Source organism: Calidris pugnax, unplaced genomic scaffold (assembly GCF_001431845.1).
Source record: "Calidris pugnax isolate Ruff unplaced genomic scaffold, ASM143184v1 scaffold31, whole genome shotgun sequence".
In the NCBI taxonomy this organism is placed as follows: domain Eukaryota; kingdom Metazoa; phylum Chordata; class Aves; order Charadriiformes; family Scolopacidae; genus Calidris; species Calidris pugnax.
This window is the reverse complement of record NW_015090786.1, coordinates 9,693,855-9,720,456: the sequence shown is the minus strand read 5'-3', so window position 1 is coordinate 9,720,456 and position 26,602 is coordinate 9,693,855. Positions and strand designations below refer to the sequence as shown.

General features: G+C 42.1%; 2 protein-coding genes across 3 annotated transcripts; both read right to left on the bottom strand.

Moving 5' to 3' along the window:
• Window positions 1-11,463: 11,463 nt before the first annotated feature.
• On the bottom strand, window positions 11,464-17,138 carry OTOR (otoraplin). The gene is made up of 4 exons (XM_014966470.1): window positions 15,687-17,138; window positions 15,062-15,201; window positions 14,366-14,476; window positions 11,464-11,741 (listed from the first exon to the last, which is right to left on the bottom strand). Exons 1-4 carry the CDS (start codon window positions 15,808-15,810, stop codon window positions 11,718-11,720), a joined length of 399 nt encoding a protein of 132 aa, XP_014821956.1. The 5' UTR covers window positions 15,811-17,138; the 3' UTR covers window positions 11,464-11,717.
• Window positions 17,139-17,273: 135 nt separating this feature from the next.
• Window positions 17,274-25,972, bottom strand: SNRPB2 (small nuclear ribonucleoprotein polypeptide B). Of its 2 annotated transcripts, none has more exons than XM_014966469.1 (7): window positions 25,834-25,972; window positions 25,571-25,658; window positions 23,231-23,403; window positions 20,956-21,096; window positions 19,786-19,839; window positions 18,168-18,256; window positions 17,274-17,646 (listed from the first exon to the last, which is right to left on the bottom strand). In XM_014966469.1, the coding sequence occupies exons 2-7, from the start codon at window positions 25,632-25,634 to the stop codon at window positions 17,487-17,489; spliced, it is 681 nt and encodes a 226-aa protein (XP_014821955.1). In that variant the 5' UTR covers window positions 25,635-25,658; window positions 25,834-25,972; the 3' UTR covers window positions 17,274-17,486. The 2 variants fall into 2 exon arrangements, with proteins under 2 accessions (XP_014821955.1, XP_014821954.1); XM_014966468.1 differs by having other exon boundaries at window positions 25,965-25,971.
• Window positions 25,973-26,602: the final 630 nt, after the last annotated feature.

The window sequence follows — 26,602 nt, the reverse complement described above, 5'->3', positions numbered from 1 at the left end:
TTTCCCCTTCATTTAACTGCAAATATTTTGTATTAAGAAAAAAAACCACAACCCTCTCAATAATATGTTATGCCAAATTATAGCTTAGATTAGAAACAAACCAGCCAACCCTGAACAACTATGAAAGAAATCCTGTCTTCCCTGCCTATGTTCATAGGACTCTGACAACACCAAGATCAATCTGGTTTTCTACAGAACTACAATGCATTGTTTCTGCTCCAGATGCAACTGCTATGTGCTTTGAAAAGCAGACTTTAAGTCTGTTTGGGAATTGCAAGCTCCACCCTTAAACAAACCAAACCAATTACCAATGGATAAGAAAAGCAAAGGGAGGGTTTCCTTTTGTAAAGCATCCCTTTTTCTTCGTGGCCCCTGCTAATTCAGAAGAATCTATTATTTTTCCTCTCTGCTGGTCTTCTTGTATTGTCTTCAGTTTTGTTTCCTTGCATTTCTCTCACCCTACAAGCTCCTTTCTGTGTTTCCTTTTTATTGCATCTTCCCCTGAACCAGGCTTAATAATTGCTCTCTTTCCTACAAGCAAGTTGTTTTCCCCTAAAAGTGTTAAATAAGCACTTCACTGCTATTGCCCTTGCTCATTTTAAAAAAGAATGGCAGGTAAAGACATAGTTCTTTCAATCATTGTAGCTGGTATAAAATAATGCATTAATCTTGATTTCTTTAATCTGAATACAACCTAACCTAGGATTAAGCACATATATGAAGATCTGTAAGCTATCCTTTACTGAATTTTAAATTGGAGCCTTCTAAAACCAGGATGTGAGCAATTTGTAAAATTACTTCAGTGATGTCTTCCTCATTCACTTTAGCTCCCCAGCATCAATGGGCTGTTCCTTTGAGAAAATAGTTTCAATTTAACTGATGTGCAACAAGAGCGACAAAAATAATGTTGCTTGTGTATGCAGAATCTCAAACAACTACACATGAAATAGAAAATATATGACCACCAACGCTCAGATAGAAACCTCATTAAAAAAAGAGTACCACATAAAAACATGACAAAACAAATGCAGATAATTGCAAATAATTATTTAATAAGATGATGCGTATTAAAAAAAACCAAACAGCTGGCTTTTCATCCTCCAATAATTTACTGTTTTGCTAAATCAAATGCTAATAGCCCTTCATTTCTTTAATCTCAATTAGTTATATAGGCAGAGAAGAGAGTCTGGACTAGCTAAATGGAAGTGAAAAACTCCATGCATTCAGGATAATAAAACCAAAACAAATATTTAAGGCTTCACTCATGCCTCACAAGGCCAGAGCCCGTCAGGATTTACCAGTCTCCTACACCCTACCCAGCAGCACCCCCAACTGCTCCAACCAGTCAATGGTGCATTCACAGTTTTCATTCCCCTCTCTTAATTCCCTTTTAGAGAAAAGAAAGGAACTGAATAGCAAGGCTAACAATCTAGTTCTATCATCTGTTGTTTTACGTCTAAACAGCTACTTTCCTTGCTCTGAAGAAGCCCCAGCTCACATAGGTCTAACCCCAGTCAATGCTACACTCCCTCCAATGGGCCAGGAGTGGTGCTGCACAGGACTGGGCACGGGCAAGTTCATTGTTTTAAGAAAGGGTGCCCAAACGGATCCAACCATCATTTCTCTGTATCACCCAACAGACTTTACCCCCTCTTTATCAGAGCTTAAAGAACACTCTATACCTTGAAGACAACCATTTCTTCACACAGTAAGGGGACTGAAGATAGTTCTGTCAGTCTCAGCAGTGCTTCAGTGAAGAAGCTGCTGTGCGACAAGAGGTCAACAGCCTTTCCTTGCCTGTAGATCTCAGAGAGCACACAAAATGTTCTTGAAAACTAGTATTTAGGAGATTCACTTACATGTCCTCGTAAAACATTATTGGAGAAGGAATTTAATGGTGGCATCAAATATGATAAGAGAGGTATAAATGTAGAGTCTTTAAAGCATAAGTTTGCAGAACTATTTAGGGTTACCATCACCCCTGTTTTTTTCCTAGTAGAGACAGCGTAGGAATAGTTGTTTGCTCTGAGTGCATCATGGCAACCCCAATGGTTGGGATGGATTGTTGCAATTGGAGGGATGCAAGTTGCAATTCCCACCTACCAGAAGACCGTGCCAAAAACTGCAGGCAGTGACTGTTGCATGTTTGTTCCCTAGGCCATCAATGGATGGCTGTAAGTAGCTTCATCTTGTTTATAAAAAAAAAAATTACCTGCAAAAGGAGCAAAATTCAAAGCAGCTGACTTCAGAATTTCAGAGGAAATGGACAAGATTGTGTCTGCAAGTGGATGAAGACACCAAGAAGCCTGGCTTATGAGAGGGAACCTCATGATGGTCACACTGCAATGACCAGTGTTATCTGCTAAGCAGACAGAACTCTGCTGCTTTAAGTTACATTAAAACACCAACTGAAAACCAGAGCAATAAGCTCCATTACATCATGGAGACATCTAATCCATGCTGTGATCTGCCTCCCACAAAGAGAAATGCTTTAAAAGCTGCCAATCTTCCCAATCACATCAGCTTCTCTTCACACCCCAGCAGCCATCAGCAGCTACCAATTTGAACAGAATAAGAAAGCCACTGCCTGCACCCTGCAGTCAGGGGCCTTGCTACTGCCAGATTTAAGTTTCAGCACAGCTAGAACCAAAGTGCCTCAATCAGCTCAAGGTACAGTAGAGTAGAGCTGCAGAACTCGCAGCATGAGGAATACTTAAAGAAGCATATCCATCACTCATGGTGCAACAAACCTCGTTATAGTGGTATTTAGTTGACAGGTAGAGGAAAACAATAGTGGGAAACGATCAGTATGTATGTTTGCAGAACAGGCAATATAAGAATTTTTCTACTACGTTTTTTTTTCCTCTCCATAAACTCTACTAGCTAGATACTAGTGCAACATCACTTTCCTGAAAAAGCTAGAGCTGGCCTGTAAGACTCCATGTGTTCAACGGTCATATTCAGGTAATTTGAAGCAACTCCAGAAAGCATCAACATACACTAACACTCAGAAGTTGTATGAGCTTCCAAACAACTCAATATTTTCCTAGTGCCCAAGCATGTCTAACCCACACAAGCTAACCAGAAGAATTTGCTCAGCAGCATATTATGACTTTACATATATGTATGCTGCAAATAACAAAGGATGACCTAGCTTAACAGCCTGAACCACAGAATTAATAATTTTCTGCTGTGGCTGTTCTGAGTATCCTTGAATAGCTATTTCCTTCTGCACTTTCCTCTCACCCTTAAAACAAAAGAAAAAAGTACAGTGTTTTGAACAGAACTCTGTAATTGGAACAAAAGGTGGCAGTTCAAACCCTTAAGAACACGTAGCATCTGCTTACAATTCTACAGTACAAACAAACCACAAGCTACTGAAAGCATATTGAGCTTATTCTGGCAGAAAACCACGTCTTCCCCTAGGGAAGGAGGTGGTGGTAATGCCTTAGGGACAGAGACTTTGTTGTCTTCCCTCTATTGATTAGGTTTAATGACATAAGGCTTTTTCTGTACATGCAGCTTTTCCTGTTGAAAAGCATGGCACTTGGGCCATGACTCTCTGACCTTTTCTTCCGAGTTAACAGCAAGATCCACAAGTCTGTCTACACTGTAAAAAGCAGCATAAGGAGGAGTGCCTTGAGCTAGCTAGAAACAAGCTGCAACCATTGGAGTTAAAACACCGTGGTGCACTGCAAAAGCTATTTATTGAGTTGAAAGACAGGACTAATTTTACACCAGGTACAATGTCACACTCACATGGCCAAGCAACTTTCAGGTGCCACATCCATAGCTTGGAACGTGACAAATCTGTCATCTAACAGGATGATTGTGTTCTGGAACACAAGAGTCGCAACATCTGTGCCTTACTCTCTCTGCTTGGGCCATATCCCATGTCAAGTCTGTCTCTGCTCTTCTGAGGTTCCAGGCATCTCTCTGTCCCAGTCCTCTACCCAGTCTCCCACTACTTCCTTTCAGTCCACAGTTATTTCACACCCATTGGTAAAATTTGAGTCAGGAGACTTTACCTGTTAGTACAGTCCTACCTTTACAATACTGTTCTTGCTTTGAGTTACAGCACTGATCTTACACAGAGCTTTTCTCAGATGGTGACCATAATGGGCAGAGTACCCCTCACGACTGTGAATTACTCCAAACATTTACTTTGCAACCAAATGTCCCATGCCCCCTGAGAACTGAACCCAGGTTCTAACATTCACTGTCTCCTCCCACAAAAATCCAGGTTAAAATACTATTTTAGCAAGATAGATTTTACCATTTTAGCTTATCAAAAAGATACAAGGAAATTCAACGCTTTGATTGGCATCATGAGCAATACATGCTGTACGGTAAATTAAAGCAGCCTGACTCTACATCAGACTAGTGCTAGCAATTTTACCCTTTGTAGCTCAAAGTGCTGAGACTGCCTAAAAAAGAACCCAGGCATCAAGCTAGCTGCATTTAATTTACACAAAGCTGTTTCACTGTTTCCAAAGCATAAACAAAAGTGCACTGGCAGCCACATCGCCTACAAGAAGCCATTGATTGGAACAGCTAGCGCACATTTCACTCAACACAAAGACTTCCAAAATACACTTGAACTCCGAAGGAAGTAGGAGTTATTCTCCTGTGAAATCTTCTTAGTAAGGAATTTCTCTATCTGCATCAGAACTGGGAACCATCCCCTTCTGTCACCAATAACTGCTCCAGTAATATTCAAAAATGAGGACAGGTAGGATGCAGTTAGTCAGAGTTTCAACCACCAGGAACTGGAAAGGTCTCCTTGTATCACAGCTGAGTGTCCAGTCCCCCAGGTCATTATGCATGCAGAGGCATTTCTCCACCTCCAGCTTCCAGAAAGCCTGCCTAGTACTTGAACAATCTTCAGCCAACAAAACCTAACTAGAAAGGGTAGATTCATAACAGAATACTGACTGGCGTGGGCTATACTCCAACGCAGCTACCAGAAGATAGATTAGCAGCTCTTCTCTTCTACACTGCTGTTCAAGTACTTTACCATATAGGAGGAAAATGTCTATCCACATAGAGCTGGATACTACACCCCCAAGCCGTGTACTACACCCCTTAAGCAATTTTACACACTCTTGTAGCAAAAATACAGTAGTGGAACCCAGTTTCCTTCTATGGGAATTCCCCCTATCTGAAAAAAAAAACAAACATCTTTGGTGAAACCCTTCAACATATCTTAACATCACTGCCACTGTTTGAGGGCTGGACCATTGGCAGTGCTTTGCTATAACATATATGAAAACAATGCAGACAGGAGAGCTGTCTTTAAGCTGCATTCTCACCACACTATTGTGTAAGACAAGCTTTACAGTCTGTACTTGTTCAAGACTAACTGCTCTTGTGCGTTTTATACTCTTCAGAGATATTCACACCTTTCTTTAAGCGATGCTGAGAAACTCCAGCATTATATGCATATATATTCAATGCTATTTACTAAATAAGCGATTTTACCTAGTGCCATCTATATTGAGCTCCTGCTTTTCACAGGCTGGCAGTGTAATTTCAGTCTGAGCAGGAAGAACAATAGGCCTCACACTGGTTCCTTGTGATTTGTATTGACACAACACTATTCATCCATCCCAAAGCAGTTTTATTCCACCCACCCCTGAAAAAACAGCCATTTCTAAACCTGAAACCCATCAGTCACCTCTGAGGGCTGGTGACATAGCCATTCCACACTGGTTCAAGAAAACCAGGCAGGGGTGGGAGGCTGTAAGGGAAAAAAACCCTACAGACAGGTCAGCATCAGCCAACAGAAGATAAAGCACCTCTCCTTTGCCAGAGAAAAGGAAAGACAAACTATCTTTCATCTTAAATTAGGTATTTCCAGTAAATAAACATAAATCAGGAACAGTTTAATAACCAGCACCATTTGAAGAATCAACTCAGGCCACAATGTTAGCAAAAATATTCTCCAGTTACTCTTTTCCTTACCTGGCTACTCCCTGACAAGGGCTCCTAAATCTCAAGGTCATGAGAGGTTTCAGACTCATATCACAAGGTATCTTCTTCTTGCAACAGCCAGGTCAAATAAAGTATACTGGGTGACAGAGAATAGGAGAACACAGGCAACCACACTTCAGATGAGAGCTCACCACATCACATCTGCCCTACCTGCCAGCCTAACCTCCTCCTTCAGTCTGTCTTTGTAGCCCCCAACTTCCCCCTCACCCTGCTGAGGTGGGGATTTCACAGAAGCTGTTGCTCATCCCTCCTTGATCCCAGTCAGGGCTGCAATTAGCCCTTCATTAGCCCTGCCACCAGTGTAGCCGGGGATGTGTTTCCCCTCCTCCGAAGCCCTCATGCTGCAGCCCGTGCTGTGTGTGGAAAGGAACTCAGCACCTACCCTCTGCCTGCTGTTTTCTGTCACTGAAGTTTGCTTTACGAAGCTGGCAGGTGCTGGTAACAGCACCCCACTGTGGGTACAGGCACCTCATGCACTGCCTCTTCACCATGGGGACAGCACACCCCAGGAACACACAGCGCCCTCGCTGTCAGGTGCACTGGCGTGACAAAGTCATGGTGGCCAGAACACGTCTTCTGTGGAAGAAACACATTGCAGGAAAGCTCCGAGTGAAGTCCTTATCCTTTTTCATAAGCCCCTAGGCATGTTTACCGATAGCAGAACAGATAACAAGATGCTTTCCGTAGTGTATGTAATTAGGAAAAAATCTCTAGTGTATAATGTTAGTGCCATTACAAGTAAGAATTAGATAAGCATGTGTGAATCTTTCATAAACTCAGTCATCCTTACTGTTACCAACAAGCCAAATCAGAAACTTGGCCTGCTGCTATGCAATTTGAGCACGTACTGCAGAGAGACAGTGAGATGGCCAGGGGACCACCAACCCTGATTGGAGAAGCTGTGGGGGTTGGACTTCTTCAGCCTGGGGAAGACGGAGCTTCTGGGGGGGCACAAAACCAGCCCCTCAGTAACTGAAAGGGGTTTATTGAGAAGCTGGATTTGGGCTCTTTATTGAGGTGCTCTGTGGAGGAAAAGGCACAGCAGATTTAAATTGGAAAAAACAGGTTTTACATAAAGAACAAATTTTCACTATAATAATAATTAAGGAACAAGTTACCTACAGCCCTTGAAGGTTTTCAGGACTGAGCAAATCCATGAGCACTCTGATATGGATTCAGTGTGACCCTGCTTTTTGCTGGAGATCCCGGAGGGCCCTCCTAGATGAAGTATCCCTGTGATGCTACTAACCAGCCCAATCCTCCCCACAGCCAGCCAGAAGTCAGCCACTGGATGTCACCCTGCGCCAACTGAACATCGCTGCTCCCACCAGCAAACAAAGGACCAAATCCTGTAACAGCGGGAAGGCTTTCTTAATTACAAGCTCTTTACTTCAGGTAATGACTTAGGAACATTATACTTCTTCAAAGCAACCTTGCTGAAAAATACACAACAGTTGAGTTTAAAAGCTTCTGAATCCCCACTTAAGGTTGAAAACTTAATGCTAATTTCAGTCAAATAGATACCATGAGATTGCAAGTTCAAGGCCACATCAAGAGTCCTACACAGCCTTGTTTAAATGCAAATATCAAATACACATCAAACTGCGTGTATATTCCCCTATGCTGGGATAAAATGAGAAGAAACAGACTGTAACATCTTGTCACATAACCAACACACACTGCATGTAAGATATTGTGTACATACTACTAAAACAGTAAGTGAAACTGCTGTGATTTCTAGAAAGAGACTGCAAGGACAATAATCACTGTAGGGGAAAAGAAAGAAACTAGAAAATCAAAAGCATCCTCCACTGCCTGCTAGCATAATATTGATTCTCCTCTCCTTCTCCTGAAAGTCAGTTCCTGCTTATTTCAGCCAGGTACACTACAGCATGAACACTTACAGGTCTGAATGATCTGTTCTGAAACGAGCTTCACCTAAGAATGTGAAACGCAGAAAGCAGATCTGTGTTGTGTCAAAACTATTGATTCTTAACTGTCAACTTCACAATAATAGTGCTGCCAACTGCAACCACTCAAAAAGTTTTCTCCAGGCATCCCATGCTCCCCTGCCATTTCTCCCTTCCCCACTTCCCTCAGACTTCATCTTACAAGTCTGGGATAATTTTGTTTACCTTTGGTGGTAGTGCTGTTAAGATTAAGGTTGTCACGCTTCCCTACATTTGTAAAGGGTAGAAACTTAGACTTCCCTCTAAAAAAAGATTCTCAAGTAATAATCAAGCCTCAGCAATGGGAATTTCAAATTAAATAAACATTGTGAAACTTGCAAATAATAACAATAGAGGCATATTGTGCCATATCTCTAGAATGACAAGACCATGTCAGACTGCAACACCTCCACTCTTCTGAGCACACACACCATCCATCCCTCACAAAGTGAACCTACCCAACATGCCTACTCAGCGTAGAATTTACACAGTGAAGAGATTGCCCTCAGAGAGGCATTGGCCATGAAGATCAGGAATTGCTGCATTCGTTGTATCACAGATGTCCCTGGTGACTAACGAATGAAGTCACAATTCTCCTTCGGACATCTAAAAAAAGGATCCTGCCAAAAAGTCACATGATGAAGCTGTAAATTTATCTAGTCTACCATACCAGAGTTCAGATTGTAGCATAGGTCACCAGTGCTTGCAAGATGACAGTTTTACACGATGTGGATGTATAAAACAAGTACCTATGACATTGTGCAGATGAAAGGCGCTATAAAGCTTCATTAGATTGGAAACCATCCAACAGTTGCACATTAGAGAGTGAATTCAGTAGACAAGTAGCTTTGCCAGTACAATGCTTCTTCACAGCCAGGTGCTTTATGAATTCAACAAAGTCAACCCTTATCTTACTTCCCACAGAATTAGATTTTCAAGTAGCAAAGACAGACTTTGATGCCCCTCAAAAGCCTGCTGAGTTATTTTCTGCACAGAAGAGATCACCACAGAACAGGGCCTCTGATGGCAGCCAGAGAAAGGGGAAAGAGAAATAAATACATACTGCCCACATTCTGCCACAACGACCCCCAGACTGGCTATAACTGCCAAAGAAGTAATAGCAGGCTGTTTTTCACTGATACTCCAAACGTTGCCCTTTGTACAAGCTCAAGAAGGACATTATATGGATACCTCCTCCCTGTTGTATGCAGCCTGCACTGACGGTATTCTCCTCTTCGTTGTTTTACTGTCCTGAAGTATCCATAGCTCATACAAGGTGGTTAAAAACCAAATAGGAGTTGAAACCAGTTAAGTCTGCAAGCTTTTCTTTACAAAGAACATGGGTTAAGGATTAAGCACGATGTCAAGGACTAAAAAGACCAGTCTCACTTTATACCACAGAAAATGCAGTTCTCCTGGCCTGAAGCTCCTGCACCGTAAATGAAAAGGTAAGGACAGTATCTCTGTGGAGAAATGCATATAAACCTTTTTACATCTGCCTCTTACATATCCACGTAGAACTGGGTGCGTTAATAACTGTAAGCAGTTATCTGAAATGATGACTTGAGGAAAGCCTTTGATTTCCCCATGGCAAGTGCTAAACCTCACATCCCAATTTTCATTTATGGTATCCACAGCGCCATTTAATGTATTTTGTGCGTTGTTTGCAAACACTTACTGCTATGCAAACTCTTCTGGTACCTGCAGCTTCTAACCTGTGAGCAGGTCTACAACTCACTTCCACTGAGCCTATCTAAAATAAAGGCACACAATTGCAAATACCTCACCTTGGAAAGCTGTGCTGTGGACGATCCAGCTGAAAAACGACTATTTGTTGGTAAAAAGTAACCTCTCTCTCACGAGAACCCTGCTAGAGGCCTTTGACAAATTGTCCTGGTTTAAGAGATACAGAATTAATTTTTCAGTAATTTTACTTTTCAGTAAGGTCTTTCCTAATGTTTGGGAAAACTGCACTTTTATAAGACTGTAGTGCCTGAATTTGTGAAACTACTTACTTTATAGCCAGCTACAGTGTGCAGGTTTCAAGGTCTCAGTGTTTCTGAGCTCACCAGGTGCAGGAATAAGGAGAAGAGAAGAGCCAAGCACTTGACCCAAGCTGCCAACAGGATTATTTCCCATCACGAACGTCCCCTTCAATATAAATTAGAAAGTTTTATGAGGAGTCCCTCTCTCTCCCTCCCTCCACCCCGAGAACTTTCTGTCCCAGTACAAGACCCCTCAGCACAGGGGCCAAATACCACCGCCGCTTTCAGCCACAGTTACCGTGGAGTGACACACCCTCCCGCTCCGGAGCGGGTGTGGGGGACAGGAGTCCCAGCCCAGCGCCTCCCGGGCGGAGGCAGCGGGACCCACGGCCGGCCCGGTGACGGCCATCTCCGCCGCCCCACGCCGCCCCACGCCACCCCCTCTCCCTTCCCCACAGCCGCGAGCCGGCAGCACGAAGATGGGCGGGAGTGGAGCGGGAAGAATGCCCGATTCCCATTGGCTGCCGCGCCAGCGCACGCGCGGCCCCGCCCTTCGGGAAGGCGCTGAGGGGAGCCCCGAGGGCGGGGCGGGGGTCACGAAGCTTCACCTTGGGGCCGCGCTGCGTTTCTGAGCTGGAGCGCCCTCCTCTGGTCTGCGTGGCTTCGGAAACGTGCGGTTTCGTTTTTTTTAAAAAAAAAAAAAAAAGTTGAAAAACTTTCTTGTCCGTCGCCCGATTCTGTGAGTGAGGCTCTCAGCAGGTTAAACTGAACATTAGGAAAGAGTTCTTCACAGAAAGAGCAGTCAGGCATTGGAATAGGCTGCCCCAGGAGGTGGTTGAGTCACCATCCTTGGACGTGTTCAAGAGTCGTTTAGATGTGGTGTTGGGGGATATGGTGTAGGGGAGAACTTTGTAGAGTAGGGTAGATGGTTGGACTTGATGATCCCAAGGGTCTTTTCCAACCTGAATGATTCTAAAGCTTTGAATATTTAGGGTGTTGAGGCACTGGAACTGGTTGCCCAGAGAAGCTGGGAGGGGTTCAAGGCCAGGCTGGATGGGGCTTGGAGCAACCTGGTCTGGTGGGAGGTGTCCCTGCCCAGGGCAGGGGTTTGGAACTCAATGGTCTTTAAAGTCCCTTCCACTTCTGACCATTCTAGTCTCTGATTCAGTAGGGGCTAGACATCTTCAGAACTGGCTCTCCAGGGAAGCAACTAGGCACCATGCTCCCTCCAGGCTGGGAGAGACCTTAGACAGGCACCATCCCCAGCCTCAACCCCTCCTCCTGGGGCTTTGAACATGCCCTCGATCAGCATATACAATGGTTGAGATACTCTTTTGAACTCAGGGCTGAAGCCCATATTTAGTTACTGTGGATTTCTCAGTTATGGGATAGCTCTTGCCACAGAAATTGTTTATTCTGGCAAGTCACATATGGCTGAGGCAAGGAAGGCCTTTTGAATGGTGTAAGGTCATGGCAGGAAAGCACAGGTTAAAATCACACATCTAATCCCATACATAGCATATTAATACCACTCAGCAATTCAAAGGCTTTATTGACAAGTAATGAATTATACACAGGTAAAAACTCTAAAGAACAAATCCTGTGTGGCACTATTTCCCCATCCAAATCACTCCCTTTAAATGAAAACTTAATTGTTTTGAAGAAGGATTATGTATTTCACAAACATCTACTGCTGGAAGGGCTGTGTGTTCTGGGAGGGCATCCAGGTTTCCTTCTGTCAGCTTTCCCTGGCAGCAGCCGAGAGATTACCTGACTGCTGCTTTCAGCACTATTCACAGAAGAAATCAATGTCCTGAAAAAGAGAGTCAAAAGGAAAGATGTTTTGAGATTACTGAAGGATTAACATACCTTTATCACCTCCCAAAGGTGCATGAGTAGATGCAAACACAGAATACACTACCATATACTCAAAGTACACTATAATATACTCAAATTTTGTTCTCAGTAAATAAGTGAACTTCACAGAATCCTCAAAAATAAAAAAGGTCCTTTGTGTCCTTTTGCGTAGCGGGGATGGTTTGTTCCTGCCATCAATTTTTAAAGTGAATTAGGCAATACCACCATCTCTCTTCATTTCAAATGATTCCTTTATCTCCCTTTTTTGTTTTGTATTCCCACCTCCATACCTGGATTGTCATATGTAACCCCTCATCATTAACAGTTCCTAATCACATATGAAAAGGATGCCTTGAGCAGACTGAGGCTACATGATACACTGGCTGTGGAGAAATGTGACTAGAAAATAAATGCCAGTATTTTGCTTGAAAACTTCCAGTCTAGTGGACTTCCACAGCATATTGCTTTCATCGCATTTCCTGCTATTATTTTATATGGCTATGTAGATCGCTGTTCTGTTGCGGGGCATTATCACACCGTGGTGCTCAAACTGTACGATGTTTACGTTAGAACAGTCTATCACATATAGCTATCCACTGGAAGCAGAAGACAGGGAGCTGATCCAGAACAGATGCTTACTGGTAATGAAAATACTCTCATTTTAACCAGCAAATGGCCAGTTTTAAGCTGAGGGAAGGCAGGCAATCCAACACTGCTTTGTAGCACACAGTCTATTGTGTTGAATCTGTTGTATTCTGTGCGATTCAACGGTTCAGGGGGAGCAGCACTGGGAGGGGGAGAAATCTCCTAAGATTTATTTCTCAAACAGCAACCAACTGGCATAGATTACCCAGAGTTGCACAAAAGAATGCTGAGAGAAGTTCACAGACTGAAACGTTTATTAGTAGGGTCTGTATCTCATGGCATACAGAGATTTCAACAGTGAAAGTTACTTTTTTGGGGGGGAGGAAGGGGGAATAAAAGCAGGGTCAAAGACACAGAGGCCCCCAGGCTGATGTCCTCTTTCAGGCTTCACTCCACTGCAGCAGGCATCCCCCCATAACAGTCCCCATCAATTGGTCCTCCATGCAATGCCATGTGTGTGCACCACCCAGGTACTGCATGAAGATTAACTATTAAGCTTTGGGCATCATCAGGTCCCCTGATATAAATGTCAGGCCCTTCCCAAGACAGCCCATCGTCATACCAATATTGGGCTTTGCAGGGGCAAGGGTGCAGTGTCAGCTCCTTAAGGCCACATTTGCAACATCTAGTTGAGAGCACTAGAAAAAGGAACATATCTGTATTGCCCTTTGTTTCTGTTGTAAAGCTCCTGCGCAGCAAGAATGTGAAGTAAGGGTGAAACAACTGTGAAAGTTTTGCAAATGAAAATTACTTTCCAATTAAAGTTCTGCATTGCTGCCCGACAACAGCCCATTCTGGACCCCGAGTCAGCCTGCAGGCTAAAACATCGCTTTAACCCACCTCTGCTTCCAGTTCAGCTTGCTGTGCAGCAGACTGGCTGTCACATTGTTGAGAAAAGAGCTTAGAAACGTATTTTAGTAATTCTTTCATGTTCTTTGGCTAATTAATTGCTGCAATGCTTCTGGACCAAATTCAGAACAACCTAATGTAGTATCAAGAAAAGCAATCACTTATCCAAGATTCGCACTTCCTCAAATAAAGCTTGTTTGACACATTATAACGCAAATCCTAGCAGCTATTAACATGAAACAAAATTCTTCCTTTCACTTATTTCCTCTGCGTTAACAAAACCCATCTAGTAATCTGGGCCTGGGATTAAAAACTCCGTATATGATTTCAGGATTGAAGCACTAATTGTTATATTTTGCCATACACTTCAAAACTGCAAAGAGCTAAATATTCACTGCTGATGAAGGTTGTTACTGCAAACCTACCATTCGATTTATTTTTAAGCATAGGAATAAGCTACTAGTAAGCTCTAGTTGTAAACCAAACCATGCCAGCCTCTGAGAAAGGACCCTCCTCTTCCACTCCTCTGTGAAATGTTTCAGATGTTCAGTAAAATCATGAGTTGTCTGGTGTATGAGACACTACATAATTAGGGACAATCATCCTTTCAGAAATGCAACCTACTTACTCACCACTAACGTCTCTCCAAAATTTTTCTAATTCAGCATTTTAACATACCAATGACTTTGTTACAAGAAAGGTTTCAGTAAATCAGAAGTTCTGCATGACAGCATCCATCTAAATATACAATTAACAGAAAGTGCACTTGTACACGTTACTAAAGCACACATCCAGACTCTAAAAAGAGAGCTTTGGGTAAAACTTATGTGACCTTTAAGGAATACTATTCAAATCGAGAGGAACTCTAATAGGATCAAGCCCTTAATGCAGCATTTGCAATATCAAAGCTTATGTTAGGGATTTTATTGAGGCTATTTGCCTGTGTAAAGGCCCAAAGATTGGATCCCTAAGCATCTGTGATATGCTACAATCAACTGCCACAATTATGATTTGTTTTTACAGCAAATTAGCATTAAACAGCCAAGTATAATTATGTAGCCAGCTGGGCTTTTGCAAATTCCTTACCGTTGTAGGAATAGTCTTATTTGCTTCTTGATAGACATGTTGTTCTGAGACTAAACTGCTGGGGAAATAACCAACTGTCCCCATATGGTCTTCATACTGTTCTCCATAAACCTTCAAGCAAGGAGATGTATAATTAGGTACCTTAAAACAGTCCTCATCTGGCTTAAGCTAGTTCGCAATTTAGTCAAAAGCAGTTACTAATAGTGTTTCTTACTCCAGTCTTAGATTTCCTAGTTTCCAATTAGCTGGCACATGAAATGAACCATTAAGAAAAGTTCTAAGTAAATTAACACCGCCTATAGTTGATTTTTTTTTTTATATAGAAATGCAGCTAATATTTATCTTTGCTTCCCGTAAATGTAAGGGGTTTATGATGAACTGTGATAAAAAAAAAAAAAAAAATCTAAAAACTTTCTCCTCTGTAGCTTCAGCAAGCAGCCACAGAAGAGGACTGTTGAGCCCCTCTGTTAAGGTTCAGTTTCTAATTACCATAAGTTATTGGAGATATTTCATAAAACAAAAAAGTAACTATTAAAACAGATTGAGGAATTTTGAGGGTTTAAGTATAAACATTCACTTTGAAAACTAAGTTGCTGACTTAAAACCCACAACAGCTCAGCATTAGCATCCATTTTTGACAGAAATGCATGTTAACCTACTTCTGCTTTGCTCATATAAACAAGAATCTCCTCTTACACTTCCAGCCCAGAATTCTCCAGAGTCTTTTTCTTTCACTAGTTTTGAGTAAACATAAATCAACTGCCCTTTTTTAATATTAATGAATCTGCAGTCTGGAGCATTATAATCCTCTTCTGCTCTGGCAAGGGAAATGGTGTCTAGAAAAAAAAAAACAACAAAAAACCACAAAAATGAGGTGGACAAATTTAAATACAGATATACTTTTACAGAGAGAAATATAAATATATAAGTGTGTGTGTGTGCACAAGTAAAACTATTTCTACAGACAAAAGTAGGTTACCCTGAAATTAATACAAGTCAAGAATTTGTCCTGCTCATTTTATTATTCTCCAGGAAGGAGAGTAACGGCTTAGAATGTGCCATTTCATCGTAGTGGAAATTATAATCCTCTCTGCCCTTGTCTTTCACTTGAGTGAAAAATGTCCCTTGCAAACCCCTTTTTGCAGTAAAACTGTGACATTCCACATAAAACCCTCCCACTCTTGCTTTTAAAGTTGACAAATCAATGCAAATATAACAGAGCTAAATAAGCAGAATAGCTTTCCCCTCACACTACAGCATCCAAACTGCATTTTTGAGACTTTTGAGACTCTATTCTCAAATTTAAAACTACATTACTTACAGACACAGTTGTCATCAGCACACAGCTTCTTGCTGGCAAGCTTGTCCATAAAAACTCCAGTTACAAAAGGACACATTAATCCGAGACACAAAAGTAGAACACCCAAATGAACGTGTTGTGTCATTTTTCTCTGAAGCAGCGCTTGCCGAATGCGTGCCAGGTCCAGCAATCCTCGTCTTTTATGGAAGAGGCAGACACCTGGACAAACACACCAGGCCAATGGGAAGGGGTCAGGGTGACATTCCACCCCACCAGAGGAGCCGTAGGCAGGACGAAGACAGAGTCCACTTACAAAACCGTTATCTCCTCCCAAAGCCAATCTACATTAACATTTCAATCAGCAACTGTATTATTTAAACATTTTAAGCCTTCCTGTAGTAGTCCATAGTCTTAATCTTACCTCAAGCAGAGTTTAAGAACGAAAATTAAGTCAGACCCTGTTAAGCAGCAAAGGAAATTACATCCTCCAAATCCTCAAGTTCTTCATTTTCACCCATGCTCACCGAGCAGTGTAATCTTCACTGGACCCTAAACCCTCAGTGGCAGAGATTTCCCTGGTACAGCCTACAGAAAGGACCTCCTAGGACCCTAACACATGGACGCAAACATACACAAACCATCAGGGAGTTGAATCCCAATAAAAAGGGCTCTGCAGGTCATCCATTTAAAGTCTAAAAGGCTCAAGTGCTGCATACTTGTACAGGCAAGATCCCTTCCACAGGGAGAGACAGTTCAGAGCAGAACACACGGGTTGTGCCAAGACAGCAACTGTTTCACTGCTGTTTACATACCTGAACTCCATGGAGGGTTTGCAGATGCAAGAGGCCGAACAACATACAGTGCCACAGGTACTCCATCACCTGAACAAAACACTGCAGCCTTTGAAGGGATTTTTGCACCCACATATTTAGAACAGTTACTCACAATACTATATCTGATTACATCACTGCATCCCATGTATTTCATGTCACATGAGACCTGTAAACATTTTTGACAAATACTAAAAAAAATCCACTAAACCAAAACCCAAACCCAGAAGCATTAGGTCGTGTATTTTGAAAAAAAGCTGCCTAAACACAGATTGTCAGGCTCATCTGCACTGTTTTTGTAAAGAGCTAGAGAGCCCTTCATAAACCATTTCTTAAGATCACTGGTAGCAGGGCTGGAAAGAGCAGAAGAACAGACAACAGAAACGTTTATGTTTCTTCTGTGGACCTGCTTCTACTACCACCCACCATTAGAAAGACAAAACCAAGTTAACAACAGTGCTGTCAAACTAAAATCACTATCTACCTATGCCTGGAAAAAAAAGGCCACTAATAATAATTTGTTTTTTCTTAAGTGACAAAATTGTCCTTGCTGAAAAGCAGCTGTCCCTTTGACAACGAGACTGAAGATTGAGTGTTGTGTTTATTCTGAATATGCTGCCATCTAGCATTCCTGCTCATGCTTTTTGCTCTGAAAAGACAACTACTTATACAGCACTCACTTCTGAGTCATGAAAGTCACCTAAAAAGTAGTTAAATCAATATAGTGAAGAAGCCCTGCAAGCCCTGCAAGTAAGACAGATGCAAGGAAAAACATGGCTAGAGAACAGCACAAACCGCATTTATTTTATAAAAAAAATTAGTATTTCAACACAAATATGTACTATCCAAGAGATCCATAGAAATCCTAAGTCTGTGTGTTGTGGCAATTTTACACAAGTCTTAAGTTTTCTGCAGAGAACAGCAAACGTGAGCCGATCATCATATTAAAAAACCCCAACTATCTGCAGAAGTTCTTCACAGGAGCATCTAGTTATTTCTTCGCATAAGTGATTTTCATGGCGTGAGACGGAGTGATCTTGAATCCTTGGAGAGCATCTCGAGCAGCTCCTGCTTGATTCTCATTTTCAAACTCCACAAATGCAATGTCATGGCGCCCAGGCACTAAGCGGACTTCTTTGAATCCAGGAAACCTTTAAAATAAAGTGAGAGTGTCAGATAATATTTCCTAGTTTGATAATACATCTCTCTTCACTAGCCAAAAGACCTTACCATAAGCATCTAACAGTATATTTACTACTAATAAGAGATTCAAATTGAAGGCTTTTACATGTCCAGTCCTTTGAACCATGCCTCAATTAAGGATCATTACACGGAAGCAATTCAGTCTTGCGCACACATGGAAGCAACTAAAGCTAGTCTTAAAACTGCTCCTGCTGTTGTGAAGTCTTTAATATTACAGTCACTAGCTTAAATCCGGTGCAGACTGATAGCAAATATCTTACACAGTCAAGACCAGCTACGAAAAAGAAAATCAGATTTGCTTTCTGCACTAAGTCATCTGAACCAACATCTGCAATCTTGGCAGCAAGACAAAGAACTGAAATACCTTCAGAAGAAATTCTCATTTCTAAAAAGTCAGCTTGCCAACTGAGAAAAAGCATACAGGTAACAGAGGAATTCAAAGGAGAAGTCCTTTCTATTCAAGACTTACTGGTTGAATAACATGGACAGCATCATCTCATTTGTTTCCTCAGGCAAGTTATTAAGGAAAAGGATATAGTTGGGTGGGTTATCAGGCACCTGCAACAACAGAAGATCAAAGTTCAGAAGATTATACACAGCTATCTGTTCCTCTTGATCTGGCTGCACAATTATTTGAACCAAGACTCACATATCCTCAGTTTTGCTCATCACACTACTAGTTGGACTCGAGTATACCTTCATGGAATAAGCAGACATAGCCCCTTGGTTCTTTCACACTGATATATTAATTTGGAAAGGCTCTTACTTCCAAAAAAACCCACAGTAACATACTGTCCTGTATGTCATATTTAAACTTGACAACTCAACAGCTGGTCCTGCAGTGCCCTCAGCGCTGCCGAGGAGGGATCCAGGTGCCTGAACACCGGCTGTCCAAGACACCTGGGTGGCAGTGAAGGAACCCATGAAAGGCTTGCATGCTTCTGGAACAGCACTTGGAAGCCAAGATAAATACCCTGTTCATCTACAGTAGCACTGGAATACTGAACATCTTTGGGCAACTAAAACCTACAAAACAGATACGGTTTTACTACAGTGTTCTGTTCAAATTTATTAATTAGAAACCCCGTTAGATTTTAAACTTTAGAGTCTTTATCTAACAGATTTGTCTGCTAATATGAATTTGTAGCAACCCGCAAGGCTGAGTAGTCAGTTTGTTGATGCTGAACTGAAAGGTTAGAACATTCCTAAGTCATCAAGGAAATTACTACAACGAAAAGGAACTGGACACCACAACTTCAAATGTTCTAATAGTGCTGCCAACTTAATGCCTCAGGAGAACAATTTCCTTCAGCTGGTGGAAATATTCCAGGCAGTGCCAACAGAAAATAAACTTCCAAACTTCAAACAAACACCTAAAAACTCAGTTGTGCTTCAATGCAAACTGACATACACATATCATGCCTGAAAGAATATCCAGACTGGGAGCAAGGAGTTTTCCCCTATGGATTATGCACACAATTCTCAATGATTATTTAAGAAATGCAGGGCAGGCAAAGATACACTTCTCTGGTATTTGCCCTCCTGCAGAGCCTGGCTCTTTAGTACCTCCACTTCTAAAACACATGAAGCATAGAGAGCTGGTGCTACATCCCCACACAGTCCTTTGGAAAATAAGACAACATATGAGGAAAAAAAGTAACAGCAACCAAAGGACCCCCCAGACTCCTGAAAGGAAGCTATCTGAAGGCAGATATTCTGGCACTCTGTGTAGTTGTCCTTCTCCATTACAACAAAGTTAGTTAAAGGGAATTAACAATGAAAAAAAAATTACGAATCCTTCAACTGATAAGCACCGTCCAAATTTAAGAAACAAGTGAGATTTGTTAATAGTGCATTTTTCTGTATAATGCTGAGAAACTATAGGTTTTCACGTCATATCAAGCACATACAGTAAAAGTGTGATTTCTTTTGTTCACTGTGATTTAGCTGTTAAAGACAAATGTATCACAAAACAAAAAGGAAGCTGTAAAATATATCCTCAAGTTTCCATGTGTAACAAACCATTATTGATAGAGAATGATTTTAAACGTTAGTGCTTTTAGTCACACACGCACAAAAAGCATTACCTGCTGGTTCTGTGCTGCAGTCCCTGGGGCACTGGCTGAATTTTGTGTTGCTCCCTAGTAAAGAAGTACAAAATACTTTTACAAAGGTGTTCTGTTAGAAATATATAAACACACATCACCACGTTTCTCTACAACTCAAGAAGTACGTTAAGGTTTTTTTAAGCGACAGTCCAAGGAACATTTGTTGCTTATGAGGTATCTCCTGAAGGGAAACATAAAGCACATTAATTTTGTTGAACTTCAAAACCAGGCAATGAAAGACAAAAACATCAGCACTATCTGATCTCACTAATGGCCAAACCAGCAGATAGAGCAAATCACTATTTCCCAACATTATAAAATTTAATTTAATAGACAGGAAGGAAGTACTTTTGAAAATGAAGTCCTAGACAGGACATACCTAATAAAACAAGTGTTACCACTGAGGACTCCAGTTTAGCAAAGATAACTAAAGCTATCACTATTATAGCTGGTAGCAACTATATCTTTCAAAGAGATTTGTATATAATGATTGATTTTTTTAATAAATCCTGAAGAATCTGAATATTCTATTTAACAAAGGTTGCTTTCTATGAACACTCTTATTTCTTCTTGATGCCAATTTGTGCCTTAGCAGGAAGCATAGTTAAATAACACAATATTCAAACTCTATGCTTTGATAGTTTTTTATATACTTCACCACATAAATTACTAAATGTTGTTCGTTTAGGCCAGGCCACCCTTAGTGGGGATATATCCCAAGACAACTCCTTTTCGTCCACCTGTAAATGAATTATCTTTTCCCATTTATCATTCTTCAGTGCTTACAGAGCAAGTAAGGCATTAAAACACCAGAGGGAAAAGCTGGTTAAGCACTTGAAGCTGGCATTTAAGACAAGTGCACATAGATCTCCTTTTTGTCTTTATTTATTTTTTTAAAGAGGTTAGTTTCTGCTTTGGTTTACTGTACCTTTGCCCTAAAAATAAAAAAAAATGAGGAACAGCAAGGACTATGTTATCAGTCCCCTCTTCTTCCACTTGCAATGCTTACTAGATATCAATAGACCACAATTTAGGGAATTGAGAAGTACCAAAAGTCAATACTTAGTCCTAAAAAAAAATAAATTAAAATAGCTGTTGTGTTTGTTTGCTTAGTTGCGTTTTTCCTTTTTAAACAGAGAAGCAGCTTACCTGGATAACCTTTTTATTTGCTGCATTTGCTGATTGCTCCAGAGATTTGGCCTTCTTCTTTTCCTTCCTCTTCTCCTTGTCAGCAAAAGTGCCACGCATTTTAGAGATGATATCAGAGTCTGTTTTTGCATACTGAATACGCTTTTTAAAAGGGAAAAAAAAAAAACCACAGTACATTTTGCAGTTAATAATACTGAACACTTTGCACCTGTCCTGGTTTCAGCTGGGAAGGATTGCTGTGATTCCAGTAAAAGGAATGTCAATAATACCTATTGTTTTTAGCTGTTGCTGTGTGATGTTTACACTATTCAAGGACTTTTTTCAGCTTCCCAGAGAAGCATAGACAGAAGGATGGAATGGCCAGTGAAATACTCCACACCACAGATGTCAGTAGATGCTCAGTACATAAATAGGGGTTGGCCATGGCGGGGGTGCAATCCACAATCACTGCTCCAGACAGTGCCAATGCACCAGGTGGTGGGAGTGACTCATGTCATTATTATTATTTTTCCTTTTCTGTTATTGTTTCTATTAAACTGTCTTTATCTTAACCCATGAGTTTTTTCCCTCCCTTGCGTCCCACCCTTTGGGGGGTGGAGGGGAGTAAGCGAGCAGCTGAGTGGTTCCAGTTGCCAGCTGGGGTTAAACCACAACAGCACTGCTTTCATTAACTGTGTTCTACTAAACTGCATTTACACTTTTTTTGCAGGAACTTCTCATATTAAAAATATTGTTATAAACTGTAGGTATGCTTACAGAGTATCTAATCCTCATAATTAATTCTGAGCACAACTAGTGAACTCAAAAAAAACCCAAAACAAACCCAAACCTAGGATGGTAATTACTAATTTTAACTCATTGAAATCAGAACCCTATTCATCCAACAGCATCTTTTTAACATCTGTCAAGGAAACATATACCAAATGATGAAAGGACATTTGACCAAATTGGCACTAGCTTCTATTAAAAAAAATGAGAGGGTTTTTAAATGCCATTTTATGGGGAGTTCAAGTTTTACAATAATTTCTCAAATCTCTACAGAAAACTGAGTTCAGCAAAACTCAGACTTTTTAAATAGAAAGGTAAGTACCTGCCTTAATCCAAACTGGGTTGCCCAAGTTCTGCCAGCAGCGCAGTGGTGCTGGTTTCCTGCCAGAGGCTGCCCAGTGCACTAGGCAGGGGGGGTAAGCAGGTTCAGCTATGAGAATACAGGTGGGGAATGTTATATATGCACACAATCCTATTGCTCTTACTATAAGACACTACCTCAATACAAAATTACGCAGCCACTGGAGATGATTTTTTTTTTTTAATGTTTTTGTTTATGGCTTAGATAGGATATGCATGCTGCAGGCAATATTCAAAGAGGGAAGTTCACTGGAAAGCTTATGAAGCCTTAATCTTTTTATTTCCTATTGAGTTTTACTGAGCACACAACTGTAAGGGTAAACGACAGAACTGAGTTTGCACAACTCCTTCTTGAGGATTTCATTAGAGAATCTGAGAGTGTTAAGGCAAAAAGACTTGTGGCTCAGAAATGCAAGAACTGCCTGTGCTCTCCCTAACGCTCAAAGCCAGGAGCTGAAAGCCAGTATTAATGGACCCATCCATCACTGAAGTCAAGTGGGCCATTTGCATGTATCATTACGCCCCACAAATAGGCACAGAATTAAGAGATGCCTAATTATCCAAAGAGACAACAATGTGTCAATTGTTGTGCTATTCTGCACGTTATCAAGTACATTATTAAACCACATTAGATCAAACAGCAGGGCATCTGCTTCACTGAAGTTATACCAAAATTCTGTCAGTTGGTTTGGTGATCTGATGTGTGCAGAAGCAGAACTAGCCATCTATTTAAATAAATCTAGCTATTTATTAGCAATAGTAATTAAGGTTACTCTAGATAAATTAACTGAAAGCCCCTAGTTTCAATAACCTTACAGAATGAATTTAATCAGTTCAACAAAAGACACGATGAGTAAAATGGAACCATTTCAGATCTTAAAAAATTTTTAATCCAGCATAGACAAACGTAAAGCCATCCCTTAGGAAACCTAAATGCTAAATTCAGCCTCTGTGTGTGTTTTAGCTCCAGTCTCCCCGCCACCCCTTTAGTTTGCATAGATACAAATATTCATAAAGACATGATGGACTGAGTAACAGTACAATTACAAGTACATATGATAGTTAACTCACGAAGTGTAAGTACCAAAACACCGTATCGCACCATGGCATTTTTTTTGTCCTTTAAAAAGCTAACAAAATAACTTACCATTGGTTTCCCATAAAACGGAAAGCCTTGTAGTTGTCTCAAAGCATTGGTAGACGATCCAAGTTCTTTAAATATAACAAAAGCCTGTCCTCTCATCTTCATCGTCTTTAATGCCACAATGTCCACCACATGACCAAACTGTGAGAATAACGCATACAGGGACCTCTTCAGTTCTGTTGACAAGTACAACAAAATAGGTTATAACTGGTTACATGCAGATGTCCACTTCTACAGAGCGTGCTGCCCTTCAGGAGCAATGGCTGTTGCCAGCTCTAGCTCACACAGGGATGCGTTACATGAGTGTACGATGTACAAAAAGCCATCAAAGACTGATAGGAAAATCCGTACTGTAACACGCAACAGTAAAGAGGTATGACTTACAGCAAGAACACAGCAAAACAGTAACTACTTAAAGGCTAATTAAATTTGGAAATTTTGTTTGTTTAATCAATTCTCTCACGCACACGAATTATTTTTTCATATTCTGGATCTGAGTATCTTTTTGTATCATCACACTATATCTTACAGCTGTAATGGATTTATTTTCATTATTTAAAATCATCTGACTACAGGCCAAATTAAACCTTAATCTTATCCAATCAAGCTAAATAAATCCTCTGTATTGTGTAATCATTCTAACTCACAAATCTTACATTCGAAATTTTTCAGCCACATAATAGCACTGTTCTTATTTATTGCTGTTGAGACACAGTAACACCAACCTAGTGGCACTTTCTCAGCTGTGCTTGACCAACCACAGCACTATACATTTTTTTCAAAAAAGTTCTCATCAAAACATGTTCCTTGAAAATAACTTCAAAAACTGTATTTAAAAAAAAATTAAAAAGACACTTGTAAGCTTTACAGGGAATCTGAAAACCTACATTTAAAAATTACAACCACACAATTTCATAACGGAGACTTACTAGTTTATAGGACACTTTACATGGTACAAACAAAGCCTCAAGTTAAATTTATTCAGTAGAACCATCTTGACAAGTTAAGGAACCATTTCTCAAAGCTGTTTCCACTTTCAGATCTCTCCCTGAAGCACTCTGAAGAAACATTTAGGTAATGCTAGTCTGATCCAGCCACTCAGTCCACAAACAATAACAAATACATTACCTTGATCACTTTAAATTACAAGCTAAACATGAGCATTAAGTGGATGATTCCATACAGACATCAAATAAACAGCCAGATAAGGACAAGAGATTTTTTTTTTTTTTGGTAGCACACTGCAAAGAGCTAAAAGCCCTTAGGGTGAAGTAATTTCTCTCTAGAGAAGACTGCAGCTATGTGCAAGGCAGCGTCTCTAAGAGGATGAAGCAAAGCAGGCTTGCTCATGCCATGTTCACTGCTTCTGCGTCATGCTAAAACAAATGAGGAGCACACAGATGCTCCCACATTTCAGTGAGCAGGGGCTGCATCCCACCAAAATGTATGCCAGCACATCTCTTAGCAACCATCAGATATTCTGATTACTGCTGTCATCGGAGTTATCCACTGACCAGCAAACTTAACCTATGCAATTCTAGAATCATAAAACAATTGGGGCTGGAAGGGACCTCAAAGACCATCTAGTTCCAATTAGCTACAGAACTACAGTAGAGAAGCAATCAGAAACTTCCTTAGAAATCCCAGCCCTGGTTTGCGAAGAGTTGAACATTGTGCTATGTTTGTTGGCAGCAGCTGCTGCTTCCTTACAAGCTGCAGGTCGAGGGAGGCGATTCCGCTCTGGTGAGACCCCACTTGCAGTACTGCATGCAGCTCTGGAGCCCTCAGCACATGAAGGACATGGACCTGTTGGAACAGGTCCACAGGAAGCCATGAAGATAAGCAGAGACCTAGAGCATCTCTGCTGTGATGGCAAGCTGGGAAAGTTGGGGTTGTTCAGCCTGGAGAAGAGAAGGGTCCAGGGAGACCTTAGAGCCCCTTCCAGTACCTAAAGAGGGCCCAGAAGACAAATGGGGAGGGACTCTTGGTCAGGCAGTGTAAAGATAGCACAAGAGATAGTGGTTTTAGACTGAAAGCGGGTGGATTTAGATTAGATCTCAGGAAAAAATTCTTTCCTGTAAGGATGGTGAGACACTTGTCCAGGTTGCCCAGAGAAGCTGTGGATGCCCCATCCCTGGAGACATTCGAGGCCAGGTTGGATGAAGCTTTGAGCAACCTGGTCTAGGCCCCTTCCAACCTAACCCTTTCTATGATTTTATGACAAGCAGCAGGCTGCTGGGACTCTGCTGCAGAACCGTCATCCATGCGACACCTAGAAGCCCCAGCACCACCAAAACCACCACCCCGATGCCACAACACCCGCTGAGCCGCAGATACCGATACCTTCTTTCTTAATCTTGTCATTGATGTTGTTGATGTAGATGGTGTGGTTGGGCCTGATGTCCATCCTCAGCGGCGGCTGCAGACCTGCCTGCAGACAAAGCACAAGCAGGGAGCCCTTTAGCGAGACACGGGACGAACCGACGGAGCCGGCAACACCCCAGACCCCGCCGCGGGACGTGGAACGGGGGACCCCAGGCCTCCCCCTCACCGTGGGACCTGGGACAGGCCCTGAGGGCCTGCTCACCCTCCCACCCCGCTCCTACCCTCTCCGGGCGGGCGAGCCCGTAGGACGGCGGGACGGGCACTCCGGGGAGACAGCCCCACGGCTGCCCGCCATCCCGCTTCCTCCTCCTCACACCACCTGGGCCTTACACCGACACCCGGCCCAGCTCACCTCACCTCCTCCCTTCCCCCCCCCCCCCCCCCCCCCCCCCCCGCCGATATGGCGGCCGGCTCCTCCCGCCCTGCCGGAGACGCAGCGCAGGCAGCGGAGCCGCTCCCGCAGCAATCGATGGGCCGAGCGCCGATTGGTCGAGTGGCGCCTGCGCAGTGGCAGCGGCTGCCGCCATGTTAATTGGGTGCCTGAGGGCCCGGTGCTGCTGGCGGCCTGTGCTCCCACCCCGCGGGCAACGAGGGGAAAGGGTCATAAAGCCCTTCGACAAGCAGCTCGATTTAAATAAAGCGGGTTAGTAAACTGTGTCTGTTATTAAAGGCTGAGAGGGTTGGAGTTGTTCAGCCTGGAGAAGAGAAGGCTCTGGGGAGACCTTAGAGCCCCTTCCAGTCCCTAAAGGGGCTCCGGGAGAGATGGGGAGGGACTCTTGAGCAGGGAGGGGAGTGATAGGAGAAGGGGTAATGGTTTTAAACTGAAAGAGGGGAGATTCAGGTTAGATCTCAGGAAGAAATTCTCTCCTCAGAGGGTGGTGAGGCACTGGAACAGGTTGCCCAGAGAAGCTGTGGCTGCCCCATCCCTGGAGGGGTTCAAGGCCAGGCTGGATGGGGCTTGGAGCAACCTGGTCTGGTGGGAGGTGTCCC